General features: G+C 41.9%; 3 protein-coding genes across 8 annotated transcripts in view; all 3 read left to right on the top strand.

Annotated features, from left to right (window-relative positions):
- kcnq5b (potassium voltage-gated channel, KQT-like subfamily, member 5b) overlaps nucleotides 1-5084 on the top strand; it is a 122880-nt gene extending 117796 nt beyond the window's left edge. For all 6 annotated transcript variants that reach the window (XM_084042622.1, XM_084042619.1, XM_084042621.1 and 3 more), the window contains 2 exons: nucleotides 2011-2137; nucleotides 3020-5084. In XM_084042622.1, the coding sequence (XP_083898748.1) occupies nucleotides 2011-2137; nucleotides 3020-4273 (1381 nt within the window). In that variant the 3' untranslated portion in view covers nucleotides 4274-5084. The remainder of the gene's footprint in view (nucleotides 1-2010; nucleotides 2138-3019) is intronic.
- A 3104-nt stretch (nucleotides 5085-8188) lies between these two features.
- lap3 (leucine aminopeptidase 3) lies at nucleotides 8189-16352 on the top strand. Its single transcript, XM_084042735.1, has 13 exons — nucleotides 8189-8366; nucleotides 9325-9440; nucleotides 9873-9927; nucleotides 10935-11040; nucleotides 11533-11692; nucleotides 12815-12979; nucleotides 13417-13575; nucleotides 14004-14128; nucleotides 14409-14497; nucleotides 14805-14907; nucleotides 15091-15170; nucleotides 15412-15521; nucleotides 15774-16352. The coding sequence occupies exons 1-13, from the start codon at nucleotides 8274-8276 to the stop codon at nucleotides 15958-15960; spliced, it is 1548 nt and encodes a 515-aa protein (XP_083898861.1). The 5' UTR covers nucleotides 8189-8273; the 3' UTR covers nucleotides 15961-16352.
- Nucleotides 16353-17419: 1067 nt separating this feature from the next.
- On the top strand, nucleotides 17420-20699 carry med28 (mediator complex subunit 28). The gene is made up of 4 exons (XM_084042804.1): nucleotides 17420-17589; nucleotides 17807-17873; nucleotides 19330-19442; nucleotides 20256-20699. The coding sequence occupies exons 1-4, from the start codon at nucleotides 17425-17427 to the stop codon at nucleotides 20457-20459; spliced, it is 549 nt and encodes a 182-aa protein (XP_083898930.1). The 5' UTR covers nucleotides 17420-17424; the 3' UTR covers nucleotides 20460-20699.
- The last annotated feature ends 692 nt before the right edge of the window (nucleotides 20700-21391 follow it).

Here is a 21391-nt window from a genome sequence, read left to right as displayed (position 1 = left end):
TATCACCAGTCAAATACAGGTACATTTTGGCAGTGGCGTCTAAAGTTATTTTATTTTTCTTCATCATCACCCACTTCATAGGAAATCATCCATATTTTTTGGATTCCTTCTACCTTCAGTAATGAATTGCTGAAGGTAGATTAAAATTAAAAAGTAATTAAAAATTGTGAATCTGACTGGTAAAGCATAGTTATAGTTTCCCATCTTGGTTTTAATGTGTTTCACACAGTAGCCCTCTCACTTGTAGCTCACGTAATAAGTTTGCCCTTAAACACATTTACTAAACTGTGCATGCCCACCAGCTCACTAATACTGACCCCAGCAGGTGGTGTTGCCTTAATGTTGTAGTAAGCATGTTCTCAACTAATGAGGATGACCTCTGAGTGTTCATCAAACTTTTCTTAGCATTTGCTTTAATGTGCATGTCCTGTGTCCTGTGTGGATTCAATATGCAAAACAGCTGGGTTTCATTGTATCTTTAGGAAATGTTACACTGATAACCTATCCTTCGTGCATGATATGTCTTCCTTGGTGTATTCATGGGCTCATGAATTTGATCTTTTTTGGGGATCAGCCACAAACAGGCTTCACTAACCAGCTTCTATTGAACCTCATTGGATTTGGTAGGAGTCATTTTGATGAAAGCCGAGATCTTTTTGCGATGCTGACGACTGTTATGTATGTTGTGGTGCTCGCTTACGCCGGCGTTGCGCAACTGCTGCTTGTGGCAGCTATAGTAATAAAGATTGATACACAAACTGTGTCGTTTGACAAAAATATTGTTAATACATATTGTTAATGTTTTCAGCAATATGATGTAGTATAAATTAAGTATAAATCCCACACCAATTTTTGCACCATGTGTGCTCAAAACATTTGCCTCATAAGCTATCTATGTAGTAAATTATATTGTAGATTATGATTGCCATTTTGGACCTCAGTGCTTTCACTTTGGGAAGGTGTCCCTGTGATAGATAAGCAGAGACAAAATGTCAGCGGCATACAGGAGAACTTTAAGCCTTTGGAAAAAAAAATAGAATAGCGTGGCTCTATTGATTACCAAAACACCGATTGGTGACACTTTAATAAAACATGCTCTGATGAAGGCTCTTAGCCGAAACGCGTAAGCGTTCGTTTACTGGTGTGTGCCAGGGGCGCCGGAACGGAATATGACGTGGGGGGCCCGTCCGGGACACGGTTATTTCGGGTGAGTTTGTTGATTTTTGGGGGGGATAATGCGGTTATTTCGGTTAATTCGGTTCGCCTCGCGCTCGCGGTGGTCGTGAGGTGCGGGGGACTGGACAGATTTTATTTATAAAAAAAAATAAAAAAAACTTTTTTTTTTTTTTGGCTGGACTGAATAGTGTGGGGACACAGTGTCCTTTAATTAAACAGGCTCCGGCGCCACTGGTGTGTGCCAATAAAAAATTGGAAATGTGAGTACTTTGTCCTCCATTGATTAGAAATGTGGGATGTGCTACCTTTTTGGGATTTTTTTCAATTCCTATTTTTGATATCAAACCTTCATCATTCTTGATGTAGTGTTGAGTGTTTTTGTGTTCGCTGGCTCCCGTGTTGCCAAATCATGTGCTTGAAACAAGCGCCGGTGTTGCCACATCCGTGAAACAAGCGGACCATGATGCACTATGGGTGCTCATATCCCCCGACGGGTATGGTCAAGTGTTTTTAATTGAGCAGATCCATCAAATCCAGTGATGGTACACAAAAAGTACAATTATGTACATATTGTGTTATTTTCTTCTTTTCATTGTGGGATTCCTTTGGGATTTTAATTTGCTTACCATTCTTTACATCGTCCTGTTACTAATCTCTGACCAATTGTGTGTGCGTGTGTGTGCGTGTGTGTGTGTGTGTGTGTGTGTGTGTGTGTGTGTGTGTGTGTGTGTGTGTGTGTGTGTGTGTGTGTGTGTGTGTGTGTGTGTGTGTGTGTGTGTGTGTGCGCGCGTGCGTGCGTGCGTGTGTGTGCGTGTGCGTGTGCGTGCACTCCAGAGTGGACCAGATCCTAGGGAAAGGTCAGATCCCTCTGGATAAGAAGATCAGAGAGAAGCTGCTATCTGATGGAGATATTCTGGAGGACATGAGCATGATGGGTCGTGTCTGTAAGGTGGAGCGACAAGTCAGTACTTGGTACCTGTTTGGTACTTTTATTATCCGTTCTAGTTCTTCTTCTTCTCTATTCTTCTCTGACGTTAATCGTAATAAAGGCACCCATCATATAAAACAATCTAATGTTAAAATCCTCAGTGATACTGAGTGTTGCATACATGTGCATTTTAAGCCATTTATATTTTTGACAGTCAGTTCGAGTTCAACACACCAGAATCTCAGAGCAACGTACCGCTCGTTAAAGGGTTTATTCATTTGTTTGTCTATTTGTTAACTTCTACTATTTTTAGTCTTACTTGCCCTGCAGGTACACAAACACTCCTTTCCGGTGGTAATGTTAAGTAGTTAGCTGCGGTTTCTCTCTCTTTGGGAGTGATAAACATTTGCCTGTATTTTGATTCTTGAAATAGTAATGCCATGCACATATTTTTCCAGTGCATACTGCAGGCCTTGTTGAGGAGATTTGGAAGAGATTATGGAGCTGTGGCTCCAAAAATAATCCATTATTTTATGTGGGAAATTGTTTATCCAAATGCAAACCAACTTGAGTGCTGACACAACTAGGGCTGTTTGTTCAATGTAGGGGGTGGAGTGTGTGTGGGGGGTCTATTACACTTTTGCCTTCCCTCTTTCCCTTCCTTTCTTCTATCCTTTCTTTCCTTCATTCATTCATTCATTTGTTCTTTCCTTCATTTATTTGTTCTTTCCTTTCTTCCTTCAAGCCTTTCTTCCTTCCTTCATTTAATTGATTCTTCTGTGAAGCACTTTGTAACACTGTTTTGAAAGGCGCTATACAAATAAAGCGTATTATTATTATTATTATTATTATTATTATTACTATTATTATTCATTTAACCTTGCTCCTCTGTCATTGTCTTCTACCCTGTCATAGGTGCAGTCCATTGAGTCCAAGCTGGACTCCCTGCTGGACACCTATCGTCAGGTGTTGCATAAAGGCTCGTCCTCGGCCCTCACTCTGTCCACTCTGCCCCTGTTTGAGTTGGAGCAGACCTCTGACTCCGTCTTCAGCAAGGATCTGTCCTGCTCCACCCAGGTCAGCAGTGGTGGCGTGACCTCCACGGGGAGCTGCGTCACGCGCTCCTCCACCAACAACTCCCACCTCTCCAGAGGAGGACTCCAGCTCATCTTGGCGCCGCCCAACGAGATGAACCTCAACCTCAACGCCTCGGCCTCCACGCCGCCCTCAGTTCTGGGGTCCTCCTCCTTCAGCCCCCCGCCCCTACCTCATCTACATCACCACCACCACCACCACCACCATCCTTATTACCACCATCACCATCCCCAGGCTCAACTAGCGACGCCTGAGGGCGGTGGTGGTGAAGAGATGGGAGGGGGCTCACCCATTCTCACCCCTAACAGTGCCCCTAGTGGTGGGGGCAGAGGGACCCTCCACGGCAGGTTCCCGATGCTTGCCAGGCCTCCTCCGCCTCCCCCTTCTGGCCGGACTCTTGGCCCCATCAACTCTAACCCTAGGTCAGAGGTGAAGGACCTCTGTGGACGTCTGGGCGAGCTGGTGGAGGCCAACAGCATCGTGGAGGACCTCACCTTGCCGGGCAGAGGCAACGGCAGACTGAGCACTAAAGACGACAGCTGCTGGAGGAGACACATGAGCTTAGAGATGGAGCCCCTGGTGCCCCTGGCCCTGGGCTGCTGCTCATCAGGCCCCAGCAAGGTGGACCGAGGGCTGGGCAAGTCCGTGTCCGTGCAGGACCTGATGCAGGCGGTCCCGGTGGCCATTCTGGACCCCCACCACAGCCACAGCCACAGCCTCTCGTCCCCCAGCACCGGCAGCGACTCCCCCAGCGGCTTCCACAGCGGCGGCCAGGACCCCGGGGGAGGAGGGGGCGGCGGCGTCCGTCGGGGAGTGAGCGGGGGCGGCCACGGGTGGGGGGAGGAGGACCTCTTCATCAGTGACAGGGACATCGAGGCGCAGGGCCTTGGCTTCATCCCCCAGGTGGTGAATGCCGAGGCGCCCTCCTACTCCTCAGAACTCCTGAGAATTGGGCCCAGGGCAGGAGTAGGGGCCAGGGGGGGCTCCAACCCAAGCCTAGGCAGTGGTCACACATCCAGCCCTTCTGCTGGCAGTACTGAGTCCCTGAACATACCACATGTACGGCTAAAATAGACCCAGCTCAATGGACACGCAAAAGCCCTCACCACACAGAGACACTTTGTATCTTTTTGGGGGGGGGGTTGAGGGGGAAAGTGGGCTGGTTTGTTTATTTTGATGTCAGTTCATTTGATAAAGAGCATAGTATTTTTCGTACATGGTGATCTACATGAAATATTGCATGAGTTATCTTTTTCTTAAAAAAAAAAAATTATGACTGACAAATCAAAGACAAGCTACAGTGTGAAGGTACATGAAGTGGTGATTGGACACCAAAAATGGGTCGTTTAAAACAGTGGCTTGATGGCCGTAAGACATGTGCATGTGCACTGCATGTTTTCAGTGAAAAGTGCTGGTAACAAAACTTTACACCCAGCAATGCAAGTCGTTGACAGCTAAGCCTCATGGCAATAACCTCTAGATAATTTACCCTTCATTGTGATCAGTACAACAACAATACATTTTCAGCAATGGAATCAATCGAATCCATTGATGCATAAAACATGTAAATCTGGTAATCTGGTCCAGACAGTCTTTTTCCTCAGTCTCTATACATTTGAGTCTGTTCAAAATTGTGAATGGCAAGTGAATGTTGCCTAAACATGGTATGTTCTTTATTATCTAAACCTAAAGAATTTGCTTGCAATATATGAATAAAAAAATAAAAATAAAAGAAGAAGTTGATGATCTGAATTTCATCAATCAATATCTCCATCATCCAGGGTTGCCTGCTAGTGTTTAAAAAGTACTGTCATTTTAAAAACTAATTGTGCTTGATTTAATTTGTATGAATAAATGCACTTATTTTCACATGGTACAAATATAACTCTGGAATGTAACTCTTCATTTCAAATCTTAATCCTACTCCAAACTCGGATTTCTTTTAACGGGATTCAATGAGGAACTCCTTTGAAAGACACAACAAACATCCAGGCTGCTGTACGTGCCAAGTCTTAAGGCAATGCTTTGTGTCACTTCTGCCAGTTGGCTATGAGGACAAACACGCACACGCGCACACACACACACACACACACACACACACACACACACACACACACACACACACACACACACACACACACACACACACATTCTTGTGTATTGCACAGGAAAGTTTCTATAGTATAGAAGGTCAGTCCAGATGTAGTATCGCCCATTTAAAGGTCAATTATGCATCAATGGGTTTACCTGTTGGCAACAATCGTTGTTTAAAAGTTAAACACATCTTGAATGTAATTTCTTGGTCTAAAAATTCAATGTCAGTGGATTTCTTTTTAAGCAGTTTATTATGACCTAAAAACAAGGGGGAAGGTGTAAACAGTATTGTTACTTTTATAATAATTTTGTTTTCACCAGCCTTTGTTTGTTTTTTGTTTAAAGTTCAACAAATATATTTTCCCATACAGTATAATGTGGGTTTACTTGGCTTTCCTGAAGTGGACATGTAGAATGTATCACTTATATCCTTATTCTTATCAGTGGAGGAACATTTGATCGAGTGCGAAGCAATGTGATATCATGACAATGACAACCTTTTGTTGCTGTGGTGCAGAATCAGGTACATCAGGTAAGACTTGCGGATGTCTTGCAAGTATGTTCTATGTATGGCCCATGGGAAATCTATTACTGTACAACGCCACATGAAATGTACGACACTTACACTGTAAGCCAAACAACAGCCAAATGTTACATCATACAGTACCAATAGGAACCTCATTGAAGGGTGAATATCCACGTTAAAGGCTTTACCAGATTATGTGAGGCAAGATACTGTAGGGGTCAATTCACCATGTTGAATCAAATCAAGTGGATTTGATTAAATGTATGAAATATTTGCAAAGGTACCATTAACAGTATATCCAAAGCCATTTGCAGTTTGTTACCTAAAGCTGCATTATGCAAGATTTTTAAACAGAAGTAGTTTATCAATATAAAAAAATCACTTAAGGGAATGAAAACATAAGATTAGCCCATTGGCCAAATTAAAATGCTGTAATCTGTTCCGCATTTATCACAAGCTTCAGCTTCTGAAGGCAGTGGTGAAAATATCAAAGCAGTTACCTCTCTATGCCACTTGGGGCCGCCAGCATACTGCAAATGTGAAAATTATCCAGTGCTGATTTACATTTCGAATTGATTGGAAGGTAAATTGACCTTAATTATAATGTGAAGTATACAAAATGTGCAGTACATAATGGTGCCTTGCTTCTGTAGTTCCACATTTGCATTTTTTTCCTACTCGTCCTCAAACAATTCCAATGGTCTCACCTCTTAATTCAATTTTCTCTCCTTATGACTTGGGCATTTGACATTTTTTGTTTCCACATCTTGCTACTGCACAAAAATGTTTTTTGACATGTCAACATTCTGTCTCATTTAATCTAATTTATTTAAATTATGTGCACATATTTACACACAAGTAATAATCTCAGCTACATAGAGCCTGTAATTCCATGAACATGCAAATTCACTTTTATTCTCATATGTCAATAAAATAAATTCTAGCAAGAGTTTGACGTGGTTTTCTTCATTCTGGGTTTTACAGCGTGGCTCTGCAGGAGTCTAGCCATCTATAAGAGGGTCTGTCTGTGTTTGTGTAGGCCTATGTATCTGTCTGTGTCTGGAGCTAATCTTGCAAACCACCAGACCAATCAGCATCAAATTTGATGTGCGTCCACTATTTATATTTTCAATCGCTGTGTCTGTCTGTCCACGGTCTAACCTTGTAAACTACTTGGCTGATCAGTGTCGTATTATTTGTACACACCACCACCAGAAAGCTAAGGAACTCAATTCCTGAATATGTTTTCAATTTGGTCAATGATGGTATTCTTGTAAATTAACAACCTCAGACCCACCATTCCTCAGACTATGGAATAATGTGACCTCGAGGAAACACTGGCAGCAGTCGCCAATTGGCTACAAGAAAATTGGCAGAATAGCAAAGGAGGAGATAACTAGGAGGTGGCAGAATGAGTGGGAGAGGGAAAAGAGAGGAAGGTTTTATTACATCAAACACAATAGTGTTAGTGGAGGGAACATCCCTCTGGGGAACATCAGGGGAGAACAGGTGATCATGACAAGGTTGAGTCTTTATGGAGGACCATCTTGCATTGGGAAACACAAGGACTGTGTGAATGTGGGATGGAAGAAACTGCAACATCTGATCATATAGTGCTCAAAATACACAACAGAGAGCAGTGTGATGTTCTCTGCAGTGCTAGATGCTGGGGAATCACTGCATTTATATGTGGAATCTATTAAGACCTGTGGAACATCAAAGTGTAGTGATGAAAGCTGTGGTGGATTTTCTCTTTGATACAGTCAGGCCTGCACCATATAGGGTGAAAGGTCACAGTATAAAAATGGACAGTAACAGATTCACAGCTTTCCCGCTATAGTCCCCAGAAAATGTAACCCTGCCTCTAAACATTTGTGATGATGACATAGGTAGGTAATGCTTTATGTAGCCTGCTTTCTGTCACATTAGGCCAGCGGTTCTCAACCTGTGGGTCGGGACCTCCAGGTCTGGGGGTCCCCAGATGATAGTGAAGTGACAATACCTAAAAAAAAGAAGAAGAAAAAAAGGAAGAGAATAAAAATGACCATTATTGCATCAAAGGTAATCAACAAACTATACTATAAAAACTGGTCAAACATTGGCCAAATTGTCATATAATATTAAAAAGAGGCAAACATTTTGAAAATAGCCATTTTCACAATATTTATCTGTGGAAACGAGTAAAACTAAATGTAATTCCTCAACTCCAACAATTTCAAGTGCTTGTCGGGGGGCCACTGCATTTAGGCTACCTCTCCATCACCACTACTTTCACTGCAGTATCACACTAATGACACCAGGTGGCGAGAGTGAGGCCCTGTCTAGTAACCTCGTCGCTTGTGCATGACGACATAATCAGGGCGACCGGTGGAGTTATGTGTTTGTAGTCCAGCTACACATGTTACAGAAGACCTTGATCAACATTGTGAACATACGTATATACAGCAGTTGACAATGTTTCCTTTAAGAACAGCTATCCCCATAGCACTGCGGAGCAACACGTGTAGATTCTTCTCTGCTTCTCAAGCCAAACTGAATGCCAGGAAAGTAAGTAATCTAACGTCAGTTAGGATAGCATTAGCAGACTACAGAGGGGTCATCTGTACTCCACAGCTTGTTGTGTACATTAATCAATAGCTTGTGAAAGTTAATGATTGAGAGAGATTGTTCTCCTATACGTGTGTATGGTGCAAACTGTCCCCTTTTCATTCTAATTTCTAAAGACCATAGTCCTTGTCTCTTTGCATGGGTTCCATGTAAACCACTACTTTACCACTTAAAGATTCTGCTAATTTGATTTTATAACTCCTTTTATCTCCTTATATGTCTGTTCTCTAGATTTAAATGATTGTCTGTCTACAGAACCGACTATATCCTATATAGCATTATTTGGCTTTGAGTTAAATTCAAAGGAGACTTAGCCCTAGACTTAGCCCCTGGTTGTGATATTACATACATTTCTTGTATTACATGTTATATCACAGCCATAGGGCTGTTTATCTGGAATACATGAAATGTATGTAATATCACAGCCGCTCTTAAATGCTATTTTTGCTATCTGGCATCTAGTCTAGAGTTGCAACCCTTGACAGCCCATTCATCCAAACAGAAAAGTCCTATCTGATTGTATTAAACAACTTTAAACTCACCAACATTGCAGCTGTACGGAAAAAGCTTGGATTATACTCTTTGTATCTGCCCACTTTTTGTTTCTTAAAAATCCACCATAGGCATGTGTTGTTGAGCTACTTTCTGTTAATAAAATATGTGCAGGTGATACTTTTTCTAAGTGTCCAACTAAGTTTGGAAGCTGTCCTGTCTATCACCTGTTCCTAAATTGCACATAATGCAGGAGGCAGCAGAAGGAAGCCACTGCAGAACAGCTAAAACTGGTGCTCTCTCCTCTATATGCTTCTGTTTAACAGCAGAGGTGCAGAGTTTTGGATGAGCTGAAGTCTCTCTGCATATATCATGCATGTCATGTATTAAAGTATGTGTTTCTCAGGGTCTTGTGTTGGGTGTTTATGAGAAGGAGGGAGAAGATGCCAGTCCTCATCTAACAGAGACTGCAGCAGGTTTTGACAGCACTGTGTCTGGAAAACTGTCAGAGGTGCTGAGAATGTGAGTCTACTGCACTGAACCTGCAGAACCAAACAATCAGAACTTTATTACCAAGTATATGGGGTATATACCAGGCATTTTGCACATTTACCTCTTGACATAAACAATGAACTGTTAACACAGGACAACTGAAGAGGTAAGCTGTTTTTGCTATGGACCTAAATGTTGTCCTATATCCTGAAGAAGTCAAAATATAATTTATTATATGAGAGTGTTTTCCAGGCAGAGCTATTCTTTTTTGTTTGTAGTTGCAGAATGTATGGTGAGCCACCTTCATCTTTCAGTCACAACCCACTGGTAGAGGAACACAGTTTTAGATCACTGACATTTGATGCAGATGATGACCCAGTTTTAGCATATTTTTGTTTTAGCACTTTTCTATTGAATTGTTTAATTTAAAGTCAATTCTGTCTCTGTCTTTGTTTCTTTTAGCTCTGGTCCACCTCTTAAGAAAGGCGGCAACAGAATATTCTACGGACTCCATAAGGTAATGGGCTGCAATAACTGTTGAAATCCTGACAGTTAGTTATATGTATCTAAGAAGAATGTTGTGTCCTATTACCAGTAGATAAGATGAGAACACTTAATTGTCTATTATTAAATTGAAATAAAATGGAAATTAAAATTAACAATTAAAATGAAAAACTTTGGGGTTTGATCAAAGTTTTTCAAATATAAAATTCATTTATTTTTAGAAGAAGGCTGGTGCACACCTCAAAGGTTGGTGACAAAGGTGCAAATGTTCAAAAGGAGATCTCTGACAATAAAATCAAAGAAAAAGGTCCCGCACACTGTCTGGAACTTGCAAAAATGTTGCTCTTTATTAAATCAACGTTTTGGTCGTTAGACCTTCATCAGGATGTCTGTCCTGATTTAAAGTGGTTATTCGGGACACAAACACAAATCGACTACATAATTGCCGATATCGATGTTTATATCGTCAGGATGCATCGCGGTGCATTCAAACCCCTAGACTCTGCGCCGCGGTAGTGGGCAGGTACTTTACCACTGTGCTACCCGAGTGCTAAAGCTATTTTCTTCTGATAAAAAATATGTTTTAGTCCTTCATTGACCCATGATGTGTTATTGGGGTAGATTCTGATTGTTGTTTGTTTGAATGATAATTATAATCAACACAGAAGCTGAGATAACTGGTGATAATGTCGGTTGAGAATTCAGGGTTATTACAGGAGACGACCTGGTCACTGAGGAATAAGTCCCATTCACTGGTATGAAAACAAGCCCTCTGCGTTTCAAGTCATCATTCGAGTAATTTGTCCAGCAGGCCTGATATGTCTTAACAACAGGTTTCTCCCTTTAGTTTCTGGCGGTACTTATGGTGAATGACGTTATGATTTAGATGGTAGTAGTCGTGGTGGGTGGTATCTGGGCACATAAGCGCCCTCCACATTTCCATAGCATTGGTCCTGTCTTATTTCCTCTCGTTGAGTGTCTCGTAGAATAATGCTGAGCTGTACTCCATGCATTCTCCAGGACTTTCCGTGCGTTGCACTGGTGGGGCTGGGGAAGAAAGATGCCAGTTTGTGTGGAGCAGAGTCCTGGGACACCTGCAAGGAAAACATCAGAGCTGCAGTATCAAGTAAGAGTCAGAATCTAGAAGAAGCAGCTTTGGTCATTTTTAGTTTATTGGTTTATACAATTATTAGAGTTTATAGGTCATTTTACTTGTGGCTCTGAATAAACAATGCTCTTTTAATAACAGTGTTGTATCTAAAAGGTTATTCATGTGGTCTGATTATTCAACAGACTAATGTTTACTGTTATCCTTCAATCAGGATAAGCCATGAGTGAATGCAATAATGTAACCTTGTCTGTGTAAACTGTGTAAACGCACTTTGTAGTTCAGAGCTGGTGACTTTTCTTAATTTCTGCTCATCAATTGTGTGTGTGTGTGTGTGTGTGTGTGTGTGTGTGTGTGTGTGTGTGTGTGTGTGTGTGTGTGTGTGTGTGTGTGTGTGTGTGTGTGTGTGTGTGTGTGTGTGTGTGTGTGTGTGTGTGTGTGTGTGTGTGTGTGTGTGTGTGTGTGTGTGTGTGTGTGTGTGTGTGTGTGTGCGCGCGCGCGCGTCTACAGCGGGCTGCAGGTCGCTTCAGGACCTGGAGTTGAGTCACGTTGAGGTGGACAGCTGCGGTGACGCCCAGTCATCAGCAGAGGGTGCCGTACTGGGCTTGTTTCAATATGACCAACTCAAAACCAAGAAGAAGACCAAAGTGACCGTGCAGCTACATGGAAGGTATATGCCCATAGACTGTAAAAAAGGAATGGACAAAGCCACTCCCCTGCTTTCTACAGAACGAAAATGAAGCCGATAGTTCAGGAACGTGCATTCCTCCATCGTTAATATATACAGTTGGCCACGCCGGAACTCAAACGCTATTGGTTGAGACCAGACACGTGACCAGCGAACCGGAAAACAACCCCCAAAAATGCTATTGGTTGGGTAGCTTGTCAATCAAGAGCAGGGCGGGAAATGAATGCTATTGGTTGTGTAGGTTGTCAATCAAATCATCCCGCCCCTCCTGGAGCATAGCCTACTTTATCGTCAATTTTAGAATAAATGGGACCATAATTTAGCAAAACGCATATCATGATGATTGAAAGGAGACTTTAAACTAGCGACTGGAAGCATATAGAATTTATGACAATTTTTATTACGGTAAGAAAATCTAGTCTAAAGTTTGTCAAAAACCCATTCACTTGCGTTAAAATAAATTCTTTCTGACACTGCAGGTCGGCGCAGGGTAAAACAGTGCCTCACTCTGGCCATTCATAAGCTTCCGTGTTGGCCTCATTGTAAATATCCAAGCCTTGCCCCTTGTATATGCCCAATGAATATCAACTCAATAAAATGAGAACTGAACCCTGGGTTCAGTTCTGAGAGATGGGTTAGCACTTTGGGACATGACATTACTGTGACAAAGACCCTACTGGCTCATTACCCTGTTCTGTAACCCTGTTTGGAACTGCGCTATACAAATAAATTCATTATTATTATATTCCGTACGTAATATTAATCGGAGTGTTTGATGGTCGCTTCCCAACAGTAAGTCCAACACAACAGAAGGCACTACATAATACACTTAAAGGACCATATCGGTGCCAATATGTCAACACATGTCATTGTCTATTTACAGCTTTGGTCATATATTGTACACAATTTTTGCATTAATTTGTTTAAAATTTCTCAAGTCATTAAAATGTTACTTAACTTTTCTGAATAATTGAGTGAATGTTTACTAATTGCTTTCGCTAGACTTTTCTAATCACTCTGTTCTTTAAAATGGATTATAACATACAACCATTGGTATGGTGCTTTAACACAATGATACGGTATGTATGTGTGTGGTGTTCCTAGTGTCGATATGGAGGCATGGCAGAAAGGAGTCCTGTATGGAGAAGGCCAGAACTTGGCCCGCCTACTCATGGAAGCACCCGCCAATCACATTACTCCTACGGTGTTTGCCAACACCATCGAGGAGCAGCTGGCACCTTACACTGACCGAGTCAAAGTCCACAAGAGGTGAGTGTTAAGTGTATGGTACTGAGTTAAAGTCCATAAGAGGTGAGTGTTAAGTGTATGATACGGAGTTAAAGTCCATAAGAGGTGAGTGTTAAGTGTATGGTACCGAGTCAAAGTCCACAAGAGGTGAGTGTTAAGTGTATAGTACTGAGTTAAAGTCCATAAGAGGTGAATGTTACCATACGCTTACTGAGTCAAAGTCCACAAGAAGTGAGTGTTAGCATATAGTATACTGACCGAGTCATAGTCCACAGGAGGTGAGTGTTGGACATTTAATTTGAGGAATAAATGAGTGAATTAAATTAAGTGTTTCCATGTGATGTACATTTACTACATGTAATACAGTCTGATATGGCTTCTTCCATGAGTTTCTATGACAGTGGCCTGAATAGAGTTTCTGCAGACGACGAGCCTCCTTAAGTTCTGTATCTCTTCAGGGGTCAGGCCTGGATAGAGGAGCAGGAGATGGGAGCATTTCTCAGCGTGACTAAAGGCTCAGATGAGCCCCCTGTGTTCCTGGAGCTGCACTACAATGGCTGCCCCGATCACACACAGGCACCCCTGCTACTGGTGGGCAAGGGTGTCACCTTTGACAGGTAAACCATAGTGCGAAAACCCTGCTAGCCTTCACCTTAGCTCTGTGCTGCCCTGTAATGTTGGCAGGTTACGAAATTAACGTTATACTTTACCAGCCAAATGTCTGATAGATGAAACAGGCACTTGGAAGGTGTTCATTTATGACCCTGGATGTTGGCAATAAGAGCTGAAGCATATTCTGCTCAGAATCAAAGTCAGAAATACTTTATTGGCCAGTATGGGGTTCATGCTATACATGGAGTTTTGCCTTTGGCACCTGATGCATTAACATTAAACAATTAACACAGGCCTACAGATAAAGCACATGGACATACAGGACTGGCATTGGATACATAGGTGTAAAATATATGCTTCCACATGTAGACACTCTTATATTATTGACAATCAGTCATTGTTCACATTCACATTGCTTTCTTCTTCTGTTCAGTGGTGGTATCTCCCTGAAGCCACCCTCCGGAATGGACGCCATGCGAGCTGACATGGGTGGAGCCGCCACCGTGTGTGCGTCCATCGTCACGGCAGCAGCCCTCAAGCTGCCAGTCAACATTATCGGTGAGACTGCTGGCACAAACCCCCTGTTGTGTAGCTTTTCTTTGTTATGCCTCATCAACGAGAAACAGACCGTGATTATTTGGATAACCATGTGAACATTTTTGTATACATGTTACAAAATACAATACATGTAATTTTGTCAGGCAAGGATTGAAGCAACATGTCTTAAATAAGAAGCATTATTTATTACCTTTTTTCAACTGCCCTGAACATTTCATGGAATAAATCTTGTGTTTTTCACTTGATTGCTTATCTCTTCAGTCTTCTCTGTCTCTGTCAGGTCTAGCTCCCCTCTGTGAGAACATGCCCAGTGGAAAAGCCAGCAAACCAGGGGATGTAGTCCGAGCCAAGAATGGTAAAACCATCCAGGTGTGTGGGCCACAGCGCATTTAAGATGTTCACCGCTGATTAAACCCCATTACAAATGTGTGAATGCTGGGATTCCAAATGCATTTGATAGCCAAGTGGGACGTGACCACTGATGGTCAATGACAACAGGCTGGTGCATCTACGTTTCTTCAGAATATCTGTGGCACCATTCCCAGCTTGAGTGGATTTTTGCAAGTCTGTTGTTTCCTGTTCTTGTCGGACATGCTGTGTTATTCAACTCATTTCATTTGTATGTCCGAGTTATCGTAGATCAACTGTTTTTTTTTAATTTGTCCTTACTGTGCAGGTTGATAATACCGATGCAGAAGGGAGGTTGCTCCTGGCTGATGCTCTGTGTTATGCTCACATCTTCAACCCCAGGGCCATCGTCAACGCCGCTACACTAACAGGTGAGACACATGGAAAAATGTGGTGCATAAATCTCGGTGCATAACTGTATACCTCGGTTTCCTGTTACGGGTCATTTCCCAATAGCTTCATTTGATGAAGGCTTTTACTTGTGCATTAAGAAATATGACTCACTTGGGGATATTAACTATTGGACAATAATGGCTGCTGCTTTTTTCTCTAAGGGGCCATGGATGTCGCTCTCGGCTCTGCAGCAGCTGGAGTGTTCACAAACTCTGACTGGCTCTGGCAGCAGCTGCACAAGGTACACACACACACACACACACACACACACACACACACACACACACACACACACACACACACACACACACACACACACACACACACACACACACACACACACACACACACACACACACACACACACACACACACACACACACACACACACACACACACACACACACACAGTGCTATAGATGATTATTTGTCATGTGTTTGTATGAGTTTGTGATTGTCTTTTTAAATGTGTGTGTGTGTAGGCTAGTGTGGTGACAGGTGACAGGGTGTGGCGGATGCCGTTGTTCCAACACTACACCAAGCAGGTGACTGAGAGCCAACTGGCCGACCTCAATAACATCGGTGGCAGCCGGTACGTACTGTAGCTCAACACACGCTGACCCTGAGCACTGTCAGATACCCTCAAATGTTTGATTCATTGTGTCCTATATTTATGTATACTACAAAATTACAGTAAAATAAGGCAATAAAGTACAAAATGAAGGTAAATTGCCTTGTTTGCCCCAAATCACAAACCCATATCACCCTGCTAAACAGTTGTGGTGGTGGGGGGAAAATATACATAAAGACAAATGATAAACTATATGAATCTGTATCTCGTCAGTTCTGGTGGTGCGTGCACAGCAGCTGCCTTCCTGAGAGAGTTTGTCACAGCGCCTCACTGGGCTCACCTGGACATCGCTGGGGTCATGATGAACAAAAATGAGATCCCGTACCTGAGGAAAGGCATGTCAGGCAGGCCGACACGTACGCTGGTGGAGTTTGCTGCTGGACTGACCAGCCAAGCCTGAGCGACTGGAGACGCACACAACCAGCACAACATGAGGTGTTGATGCTGAAGAGCGTGTTACCTCTGATGCGCTATGAGGAGAAAACACCACTGCAATTATTCTCAAAGTGGGGTCCAGGGACCCCCAGGGGTCCTTGAAGAGGTTCCAGGGGGTCCCCAGCAAAATGAGGAACAGTTTAACCAACAAGACAAATGTTCACTTATGATGATCCCTGGCAATACAGTCCTGTGTGTCTGTCTGTCTGTCTGACTGAGAATGAGAAAGCTTCAATGACTGACAAAACATACTGCCTATTTGTCATATGTTGTGGAGGTGCTTTGAACAATTCATAGCCATCTGAATTTCTTTTCAAAGTAAAATTGATATTATAAATAAAGCATATATTACAGATGTTTAAGGTTTTGTTTTTTATCCCCACCTACACGGCAGTGTACAAAACTGAAATACTTTCAAAGCAATAATGTGTAGGGTAAGTTTCAAAAGACTGATTTTTTCCTATATTTTTGTTTTGGGGATCTGGAGATGAGTGCTTGAGACAAGTGCTCATAGACCCCTTAACAGACGACGTCACACTGATAAGAACCAGTATGCGTGCAACCAGTATGCGCTAAATGAAACCCATTCTATCAGGTCTCGCCAGGACGTGCCACACTAGCCAACACACACGAGGGGGTTGGGGTGTGCTGAAACTAGCGCACCCCGAAACAACAGGTTGGAAATTGATTGCGTGAAACAATCACCTGTGCATCCAGTCTCAATGTTAGTAAACAATTAATTGGTCTATTGAACTGGGCAAACTAACAATATCAGTAACATCACTCTTACTAAGGTCTAAATAAATATTTACATAATTTTCCCCTTTCTAGTTTTAATGCAGGTCCGAGGTCCCTTTGTTAAAGGCAGGTAGTTTTTCCAACTGTCATCAATTTGTAAGCCAAGTTAGACAAAAGCAAGACAACAGAACTGACTCATGGACTCTGAAACTATGAACTTTAAACTTAATGGTAGATTTTGGCATAATTTGAATGGGGGGGGGGGGGGTGTATTCGAAAACTTTGTTTAATTTGATTATTATTACAAAACATACATTAACCACTTCAGCCCTATTATATTTATACTTTGGCTATTTGAAAATAGCCGATCTAAGCTCAACGCATATGAGGCATTGTGAGCTTAATTGTAGCTTATTTTCAAAAGATTTTTATAAAATCATTTTAGACTTTTAGATTTGAAAATGTGTGAAATGGGACATTTTGCATATTGAGTACTTTTACTTTTGGTCCTTTTAAGTATAACTTTTGTACTTTTGCTCAAGTACATTTTGAATGACGGACTTTCACTTGTTAACAGAGTACTTCTACGTTGCAGTATTGATACTTTTACTTAAAGTTAAAAAAAGAGTACTTCTTCCGCCACTGTTTTGGTTTTGTGGCTCCTCCCCCATAAACAAACAGTAGAACCAAGATGGCGTCCTCCATGGGTGGAATGTTCCCCGGCCAGCAGCCCGGGCCAGGTGGTGCTGCTCACCCCGCCGGTGGACCGGGTCAGCCGGGTCTGCTCCCCGGGACTGCGAACAGGGCTCCGCCGGGAAACAACACGCTGGTGGACGATCTGGAGGCTTCATTTGAGGTATTATAGGTGCTTCTGACTGGGATAGCTAGCTAGTTAGCTTTATGTTAGCTGAACGAGAAGCTAACTGAATGTTAAAGTTTGTAAATGTTCTAACCAGTGTCGTATCAGAAGATGCTATTTAGCTTTTAAACTTTGCCATACTTGTTACAGAATCTCAATAAGTAAAGATGCTGTTGTGATTAAACTAAGTAATACTGTGCTGTGCGTCCTGTAGGCGTGCTTTGCGTCTTTGGTGAGTCAAGACTACGTTAACGGAACCGATCAGGAAGAGATTCGAACCGGTGAGTTCTAGAAAACCCCTATTTTTAATTCTATGAGAGAACCTCTTCGCAGATGAGTGAGGCTGGGAACGAGGCTACATATAGATAATGACATTTAATGTGCACTGTTGTTTCCACCAGGGCAATACAATATATTCACCGGTTTGCTGTATTTTAAATGACATGACTATTCAAAAGCACACAACACAACTCAAAAATCGTAGTTTGCAAAAAATCACAGAAAGTACAGTTCTATACAAAAGGATGCTAAAAGGATTAAACCTAAGAAAGCACTATGGCTTGTTTCCTTTGGGGTCCTGTGTATTCAATTCATCGAACCATGTAATGACAGACAAATAATATAAGATATATAAATAATATAAGGTGCCAAAATGCCTTGTATTGCATTACCTTTGCCTTCTTTGAAGAGGTACACTATGTGTACCACCATGTGTGAAATGTCTCTTTCATTCACTGTTGAACTTTGTTGTATAATCACACACTTTTTCACTGGTACACGTCATGGCAGAGCAACACACAGTGACAGTCTGGTCAAGGAATGACGACATCTTGCCTACCTGTGGAATTAGCCTGGCATGGCCAAAATAAATGTTTTTTTTTTTGCCATGGCAGATTCGTCTGGCTCCCAGGCTACTGTGGAGTAGCCGCACGCAACTTAGATGCTATAATGCTATCTGGCATCTAGAGTTGCAATACCAACCCTAGACAGCCCATTCATTGAAACAGAAAAGTCTTATCTGATTGTACGAAACGACTTTAAACTCACCAACATTGCAGGTGTACGGAAAGCTTGGATTATACTCTTTGTATCTGTCAGGTTTTTGGTTCATAAATGTCCAGAACCGTTGAGTGATTTCCAACGAGCGCCTCCAAACTCGAACATTTATAACCACAATCACCTGCACGAAATGTATTTTTTACAAAGTATATCATATGTCTATGGTGGATTTTTGTGAAACAAAAACTTGACAGATAGAAAGGGGAATGGATAATCCAAGCTCTCCGTACAGCTGCAATGTTGGTGAGTTTAACATTGATTAATACAGTCAGATAGTTGATTTCAGTTTCAATGAATGAGCTGTCAAGTGTTGGTATTGCAACTCTAGACGCCAGATATCATTATAGCATCTAAGTAAGTGGCTTGCTGTCCTGTGGAACACCATACTATATATAGATAATGGTTGTCACCTTATAATATCTCACATTTATATAGCACTTTTCTAAGTACTCAAATTCACTTCAGGGGAAAGAAACCAACTTTATTAGGAAGCAAAAAGGCTATACAACGAGTTATGTCTCAGAGTCAAATTTGTAAATAACAGTACACCCACCGCCCAATAAAAAAAAGAAATGAAATCCATTTCCAAATATTGTCATAAAAACAATGGATGTCTTTACATGTATGTTTTAGTTCAAATATGACATCACCACTCATCTACCTTTCTGTTTATTCAAGGTGTGGACCAGTGCATCCAGAAGTTCCTGGATGTAGCTAGACAGACGGAATGCTTCTTCCTGCAGAAACGGCTTCAGTTATCTGTGCAGAAGCCAGAACAGGTTGTGAAAGAGGTAATGTCATGTGCATACTGACTGTATCTGACTGGTCTGCTACGTGTATATGTTGATATCTTCTCCGGGCCAGCGGTCTGGGCCTGACATGTATCTTTATAATATATAATTTTCCTCCCTGTCTCCCCACCTTTTTCTTCCACTCCCTTTCTGAAAACCAACAAAATGATGGAGCTTGCACAAAACCGAATTTCACCCATGTCTTTACACCTGTGAACCAGTGATGTGACAATAAAGTTGATTCTAGTCTTTGCAGCCATCATCTCATGGTGCTTTACAAAATGGTAGCGGCACGGTTTCTCCTGTTTTTTTTTTTGCCTAAACTAGTGGTCCCTTATCTGTACACCTTGAAAAGACGTGTAAACACAAGGCATTGAACTTCAATAAATCAATCAATGTGAGTCAGTTTCTCTTTGTTAGTTATTGTAATGTCTAGATAATAAGTGAAACCTGTGGGAACAATACCTCAGTCTGGGAGTTGCAGTCTGACCGATATGTGGGTTCAGTTGTATTGCATTTATTTCCCTTTTATCTTGCTTAATGATTTGTCTATATTTGCACATTTTTCATGCTTTCCTGACATTACTATCCTCTCTATCTTTAAAAAAAGAAGTGTTCTTGTGTACGTTTGCTTTATTGTTATTATTATATAATTGTTATTACCAATGCAAAATGTCTGATGAGCTGTGTCAGACCGGACATAATAATAAAGACCACCTTGTAACCATCTCCTCCTTTTTGACCAGATTCTGAGTAAGGACAGTAAGCAGGCCTCTCTCATAGGCATTTCTATGTATTTCTTTCTACCTGCAGGATGTGTCAGAGTTGCGTAACGAGCTCCAGAGGAAGGAGTTACTGGTCCAGAAGCACCTGTCCAAGCTGCACCACTGGCAGCAGGTTCTGGAAGATGTGAGCACTCAGCATCGTAAACCCTCTGACCTGCCTCCTCCTGGACCCCTGGCCTTCCTGGAACAGGCCTCTGCCAGCCTGCCTCCTGCACCCTTAAAACCTAGCTAAACATACAGGGCAGGCCTCTGCCGACCTGCCGTATTAAAACCTCAGTATGAAGTTACCTGAAAAACATGTACACACACCCACACACTTGTATTTGTCATACTGGGCTTAGTCTTTAGCCAAGTTCAGTGATGTAGATTGTTTTATTTAAATATTGTTTTCTGTATTTTTGATGGCTTTTGTAAATATATCTGAACACTTTTTTTTTTTTTACTGAAATAAAATGTGTCTTTTGGATCTGTACTTTATTTTGTTTCATGTGACCCAAAACAATGCACAAATAAGGGTTTCTGCTGTGCTGTATTTCTGAGTGACAGGGGATGACGTGCAGCAAAGGTTCAAAGAATCTCTGGTCTGATGATTCGAACCCAGGCCAGCTGCAGGAAGAACTGTAGCCTTATTATCTATGTGGTATGCGTTCTTACCAGGATATTATTGCAAATGAAGGCTACTTATAACCGAGTTTAATTTTAACATTGCAACGTTGCATTACTCAACCATAGTCAAACCAGTGATACACCCCCTTTATAATCACTGTTCTCATTCATATTTGTTTGCCCAGGGGCGTAGCTTGACTTTATTTGCTGTGGGTTTATGTATCAAAAGGGCCCCTGATATGGATGTATCATGTGCAGCAATATATCACTGCTTTAAACATTTACAGTATGTAACCGACTAAAATAGCCTACTAGTCTAAAATTAAAGAAACACTCAGAAAACAGCCACAACTGTGCACATTAACATTTGGTCTACATAAGGCCAGCAAGCAGCATTCAGTGTAAAGTACAACACAAACAATGAATTCAGGTTAATAAACACTATTAGAGAAGTATTTAGAGAAGTATTTAAAGTTGTACAATGTGTATTATCATGAAGCCAGGTTCACCACCAGTCTTCCACAGGTAGAGGGAGACATCTCTTTCTTCGCGGACACC

Source organism: Gymnoscopelus microlampas, assembly GCF_963454915.1.
Source record: "Gymnoscopelus microlampas genome assembly, chromosome: 2".
Classification (NCBI taxonomy): Eukaryota; Metazoa; Chordata; class Actinopteri; order Myctophiformes; family Myctophidae; genus Gymnoscopelus; species Gymnoscopelus microlampas.
This window is presented reverse-complemented; position numbering and strand designations above follow the sequence as displayed.

Excerpts from the sequence above, each read along its gene's own strand:
- lap3 (XM_084042735.1), top strand. The coding sequence starts at position 8,274 with ATGTTTCCTTTAAGAACAGCTATCCCCATAGCACTGCGGAGCAACACG. Across the intron at positions 9,928-10,934 it reads TATTCTACGGACTCCATAAG|GACTTTCCGTGCGTTGCACT; the intron begins GTAATGGGCTGC and ends TGCATTCTCCAG. Across the intron at positions 11,693-12,814 it reads ACCGTGCAGCTACATGGAAG|TGTCGATATGGAGGCATGGC; the intron begins GTATATGCCCAT and ends TGGTGTTCCTAG.
- med28 (XM_084042804.1), top strand. The coding sequence starts at position 17,425 with ATGGCGTCCTCCATGGGTGGAATGTTCCCCGGCCAGCAGCCCGGGCCA. Across the intron at positions 17,874-19,329 it reads TCAGGAAGAGATTCGAACCG|GTGTGGACCAGTGCATCCAG; the intron begins GTGAGTTCTAGA and ends TGTTTATTCAAG. Across the intron at positions 19,443-20,255 it reads CAGAACAGGTTGTGAAAGAG|GATGTGTCAGAGTTGCGTAA; the intron begins GTAATGTCATGT and ends TTCTACCTGCAG.